This window comes from Chlorocebus sabaeus, chromosome 9 (assembly GCF_047675955.1).
Source record: "Chlorocebus sabaeus isolate Y175 chromosome 9, mChlSab1.0.hap1, whole genome shotgun sequence".
In the NCBI taxonomy this organism is placed as follows: Eukaryota; Metazoa; Chordata; class Mammalia; order Primates; family Cercopithecidae; genus Chlorocebus; species Chlorocebus sabaeus.
Window position 1 is genome coordinate 5,094,169 of NC_132912.1, and position 6,350 is coordinate 5,100,518.

General features: G+C 35.5%; 1 protein-coding gene across 3 annotated transcripts in view; it reads left to right on the forward strand.

Moving 5' to 3' along the window:
- Window positions 1–6,350, forward strand: part of LOC103237807 (aldo-keto reductase family 1 member C1) — a 47,262-nt gene that overhangs the window by 40,660 nt on the left and 252 nt on the right. For all 3 annotated transcript variants that reach the window (XM_073018680.1, XM_073018679.1, XM_008002130.3), the window contains 3 exons: window positions 845–954; window positions 1,229–1,394; window positions 4,511–4,593. In XM_073018680.1, the coding sequence (XP_072874781.1) occupies window positions 845–954; window positions 1,229–1,394; window positions 4,511–4,593 (359 nt within the window). The remainder of the gene's footprint in view (window positions 1–844; window positions 955–1,228; window positions 1,395–4,510; window positions 4,594–6,350) is intronic.

The window sequence follows — 6,350 nt, forward strand, 5'->3', positions numbered from 1 at the left end:
CACCATCAGAGTAGACAAATATTTGTGTTCTTTTTCTCATTCTCTCACTAATTACTATAGACTCATGGATTTTTGTCCTATGCTTTTTAATTCATTTTACTTATTTTTCAATGCTCATATCTACTCAGCAGGTATATATGTACATATATATATATATATATGAGAAAGAAGAATTTGGTCAAAGACTCCTGAGGGTAGGTCTAAAAGACAAAAGCACTTGTGTCACAGGAAACCCACTGGTGACATTTGAGATGTCACCATACAAATCCATCATGCAAAAAGGAAAAGTAATGAAAGATTATTAAAAGTATCAGTATTTATACATATATGTATGTTTTCTAGTTCATCCATTATATATGGATATATATATGTATCTCATAGATGGCATTTATGATATATATAAAATATGTTAGATGAATTAGAAAACATACATATATATGTATACATTTTGGTTATTAATTAGGAAACTAGTCCTTTTGTCTTTCAGACCTGCTCTCATGACTCTTTGACCAAATTCTTGATTTCTGGCGCGATATGATGCCCAAAGCTCAAAGAATCTTACCTCATCCCAGCTCTGAAATTGGCCGTGTCTCCTTCTAGTGGTCAGAGTTAGGGAGAAACCAGGATAGGGTTCGTAGAGTTGCTTGTGCTCAGAAATAACATTTCTGTTTTCTTAGGAGAGAGGGGCATAAAATTTATTTTTATGAAAAAGATCATTTCTTGACAATAATATTCTCAGTTCAAATTTAATGCTCTATATTATTCGGCTTCTTTTACTTTGGTGATTTTAATATTAATACAATTTTTGGATTATCTGATGCTTTTCCATCTTGCTCATCTGCAGGTGGAATGTCATCCTTACCTCAACCAGAGAAAACTGCTGGATTTCTGCAAGTCAAAAGACATTGTTCTGGTTGCCTTTAGTGCTCTGGGATCCCATCGAGAAAAACCATGGTAACAAGAGCAACAGGAATTTTACGTAAAACATTGTTTTGATTTAAAAAAATTTAATTAGCTCATGCTGTTTCCTGGAGTTCACTGACAGCTGATTTGGGATGAGGGAAGAATTTGCATTTCTGACAAGATCCCAGGTGATGTTGAGGTTGCTGTTCAGGGGCCTCACTTGAGAAGCTCTGGTGCAGAGTGGACGCCTTAGTCTGTTTAGGGAGTCACCTCACAAACTGTATCCCCAGCCTCAGGGCTTCAGCATTTCTGCCTTTCCTTCCAGGGTGGACCAGAACTCCCCGGTTCTCTTGGAGGACCCAGTCCTTTGTGCCTTGGCAAAAAAGCACAAGCAAACCCCAGCCCTGATTGCCCTGCGCTACCAGCTGCAGCGTGGGGTTGTGGTCCTGGCCAAGAGCTACAATGAGCAGCGGATCAGAGAGAACATGAAGGTGAGGAGCCGGGCTGTGGGCCGCAGGGCTGCTGCACAGTGTCCTTCACACGTGTACTTCTTGTAAGGCTCTCAGGACACCCTTGGGCCAGCTCCATTTCCCTGTATTTCCTATGCATGAACTCTTTGTGTACATCATAAGGATTTCTTCTACTCTGGCACAGGAGAGGCAACACAGGTGGAGAGAAACAGGATGGCATCAAAACCAGAGATTTGAATTAGCATTAAGTCAGTGATATCCACATCCCTCTGTTAGGGATATGTCCTTTTCTTTATTTTCTATAATGAGGTGTTTGATTAAATGTTTTTTAGTCTCCAAATCGTTGTTGTTGTTGTTGTTTTTGTATATTTATGTAGTATAAATTCCTTATATTTATTCTCTTAGAATTTTATCTTTGTGAATTGTTTCTTTAAGTCTGCCTTTTTTTTTTTTTTTTTTTTTTTGTGAGGTGGTTGTCTTTATTTTATGTGTAGGAGACCATATTATACCAATATCTAAGGTTATAAAACAAACCCAGTTAACACAGAGGCTTAATGCAAAAGCATTTATTGAGCTCAAGATTCCATGGTTAGAAAATTAGCCTGGGCTCAGCCTAAACTCAGCCCAGTCCTTCTGTTCCTGGCCGGGCTCTCATGTGCATGCAGGGCAGTGAGGCAGCTCTGCTTCAGGATGTCCATGGGGCATCTGTCTGAGCGCCCCCATTTCCCATGCAGTTCTTTATCCTCCAGTCATCCAGCCCAGGGTTAGTCTCAGAACCAGGCACGACCCCAAGGCAGTGAGTGGACACGTGCAAAGCATTTTCATGTCTAGGCTCAGAGCTGCCATTGCTTCTGGGAAATTCTATCACCTAATGCAAGTTATAGGATAGGTCAGACTCAAGGGGTGGGGAAATACACACCACCTCTTATTGTGACCTCTTATTGGAAGGAGCTGGAAATTCATAGAACCAAGCAAGTGGATACAGGGACATGTGATTGTTAGAGGGCATGTTCCTAATTAATCTATCAGTTATATGATATGTGTGAAATACTATATTAATAGGTATATGTATGAATATGAATATATGTAAATTGATGTATTATTTCATATATTCTCAAGAATACATCCAAGTCTCTAAAGAATTAATATCCAAATACATACACATGTATGTTTTCTAATTAGTTATATATAGATACATGAAATATGCATCATATGTGGTGTATATATTGTAAATCCTATGTCATATATATGACATATATCACATATATGTATATGTCACTGTTTTCTAAAACCTTAAGTAAAATCAGTGTAGAAATCCATAGGATACTCTGAAATAATGACATAGAGAATGAGAATGAGAAAGTAAAAAATGACAATGAAACAATAGATGAATCTAGGTAATAGCATTCACTATATGATTTTAAAAATATTTTTAGACATTAGAAAACTGACAAAACAAAAAGGAAATGTCATGAAAGACTGTGGAAATTATCAGTATTTATACATGTGTGTATGTTCTCTAATTCATCTAGTATACATAGATATATATATGACATATGTGTTATATATGTTCAATTAGAAACCACATATATATGTATTTATTCTGAATATTAATTCTTTAGAGACTTGAATGTATTCTTGAAATAACATCTTCCAAATTTTACCTGTGTTGTCATATTCTCTGTGGTTATGTTTTCACAAACAAAAGTTTCTATCCTTCATGTAGACTCATTTTTCATGCCTCTTTCTTGTGGTTGGTGAGTTTTGTGTCTTATCCTATATTGGGACTATCACAATATTTTACTGTGTTTTCTTACAAAATTATTAATATTCTTTCCTTATAAATTTGGTTAATTCAAATGGGATTGACTTTTTAAATACTATATGAAATAAGGATCCAAACATGCATACCTAATTTTTGAATTTTTAGCAAAATCTCCCACCAACATTTATTGAGAAGTTCACATTTGCTCACATAACATGATTTTTTTACCTGTAACATATATGAAATTTCCATGAACAATTATCTGGCCTCTCTTCCATCTTCAATTAACTTATTTACTTTTCTGTACTATGATGTTAAAAAGTAAATTTCACTTCCAGTATGTTACAAATATTTTTCTAACTTCATTTATTTAATAATATCTTAGCTATTCTTGACTAATGTGTTATTGAAAATTTTGAATTGTCTTATTAACTTCTGCAAGCAAATACATGTTTTAGTCTCTTCTTGACATTGTAGTAAGCCTGCAGATCAAGGTGGAGAGAACGGAATCTTTGACAATATGGAAATTTCCAATCCATGATCATAATATGAATTTCCCACTTGTTAATAAATGGTATTTTAATAAATATAACATTAACTTCATAACTTTCTCCATTACTGATAATTATAATAGTTTTTGATAAGTTTTCATTTTGTTTTGTGGGTTTCCAATATTAGAAATTTTAATAGAAATATTTAAAGAATAATGCAACACATCTTCTTACCTAGATTCATCAAGTGTTACATTGCTGTCATTTTTTACTCTCTTTCTCTCATTTTCTGTATTACTCCTTCAGTTTCCCTATTGATATATACGCTTATTTGATTTAATGTATTAAGAGTGACGTCTTTTTGATATTTAGAGTCTCCCAAATTTATGCAGGGAGTACCCATGCTTTTTTAATGTGAAATCATTAATATTTAGACAATTACAGGCTTGAGTAATGTTGAAAACTAATTTTTCCTATTATACCTGTGCATTGGAGAGATATTCAACATTAATCATCAAACCTACTAAATTATGCTAGACATTACAAAATTTGCCTCTAGATTCTTGCGCATCTTCTAGGTACATGACCCTATCATGTGGGCACAATGTCAGCCCTGTTTCTTCTTCAGCATCTTTTGAGATATTCTCTTTGTCTGCAGTGTTGTACAGCTTCAAAATATTTTATCTCGGAATGGATTTCTGCTTACTCTTCATCTGGTTTTCATTGACCCCTTGAGTGTTTAGAGAGGTCTTTCATAAATTTTGGAAACGTATCAATCTCTTAAGTATTGTCTCTGCACCCTACTGTCTGATATACTTGGTGTTTCCCAACTGGCAATGATGTAATCTAAAAATAATTAAAGTTTTCTATTACTTTGATAGGTGTTTGAATTCCAGTTGACTTCAGAGGACATGAAAGCCATAGATGGCCTAGACAGAAATATACGATATTTGACCCTTGATATGTAAGTAATTTTGGTGATGGGTGTCCTAATTTATTTTCAAAAGAAAAATGTAGGATGGGTGTTCAGAGTGACCTCCACAGCAGGGGCACAGAGGCCAATGTGAGACAGAGGTGAGACAGGAGCTTTCTGGACCTCTCCTCCTGGATTCACTCCAGAGCTCTGTTCTCTGGCAGGGAGAGTGGCCCGGGGTCAGCGTGGGTTGACTTGTGCCTCTGCTCTTATGACTTCATGGAACTTTCCAGAGCAGCCAAGATCATTGCTGAATCTGCACCTTCCATGTAGGCCTGGCATTTCTGCCACTGTCTAGTGGCCATGCTGCAGATATTGCCCATGTGGTCGCATTAGATGTTTCCAAATTTGTGCTTATATGTTGTTCTTCCCAACCTGCACAATGTCTTACCAGATGAAAGGCAGTTCCACCAACCTTGTGGGCCAGGTTCCAATTCCCACCTACTTCACATGGAATTGCTTGCCAGATCCTGTCAATTTAGCATTTTCAATCTTTTCAAACCTTTTCCCTCCTTTTCTTTGCATCTTTTCCCATGAGCCAAACACAGCATTTGCCTACAAAAATTCTGTCTTAGTGGAGCGAATAGGAGCGCTTGGCCTTGATGTTCTGCAATATGGAGATCTCAGTGCAGAGAATGAAGAAATTTTAAAATCAAATGAAGAGTGTAGATGCAAAAGCACCATTGCTGGAGATAATTTATAACCAATAACAGATGTTTACTATTCCTCTGTGTTCTAAGGTTCTAGGATTCATAGAAGGTCACTCATAAAATGAGGGAAAAAGGAAGTTGTATAACTGATGGCAGTGGAGATTTTAACAACTAATAGAGACGATGAGATAATGTGTGAAAAAAACAAGCACAATGGCATATCATAAGTACGCAAAATTTGGTAGATATTATTAGTAGTATTTTATTATTTAGAGGAAAATAACAAAATGAAAAAGGAAGTCATAAAAAAGAAAAGAAAAAGTGGCAAGCATTAGAATTTTTTTACAACCAATCAATGTTTTCTGGGATTATAAAATCAATGACTAGTGCTATTTCGTAGAATTCAAATATGATCTGGAGTAAACCACTTGCAAGCTTCTGAGTGTTTGCTCTTGGTGTAATCACAAAGGATAGGCTCAATTCCCTAATTAACAAGTAGTAACTGTACATGTGAGCAGTCATTTATCTGTGTCTTTATATTTTGGGTTATTTCTGCCTATAAAATGGTTTATGCATTGTAGCTCTTTGGATATTGGACCCTATATCAAACACAACAATTTACATTTCTGAATCTAACCAAGTGTGTTGCATATGATAGGCAGGTAGTAATATGTTAAGTGATTAAATATTATTGCTAGTATAATTGTCACACTCAAAATTGTTTGTTAGTGATGAGCATGTATCTACCTTATTCCTCTTCAATGTAAGGCAGAATAAGTTCCTGTTTTTACTGAGAATTTGAAATAGAAAAGGTCACAATATCTCTTTGCTCTGTTGACAGATGTAGAGAAATATGTTTGAACATTTGACTTTGTGTGTTTTATGTGTTAAGTTCCAGGCAGGGGAACAGAATTAAGTGATTATTTTGAAAATACAGATACAATAAAGTCATGTTCATTAAACTAAGAAACACAGATTCTAGAGCAGTCAGAAAATGAACTTCTTAACATCTACACTACTGGCAGTTTCCTACACTGTGCTACCTGCTAGTAACAGAGTCATTGCCATTCAGAGTGTGCATTTTTTTTCTCTTTCCAG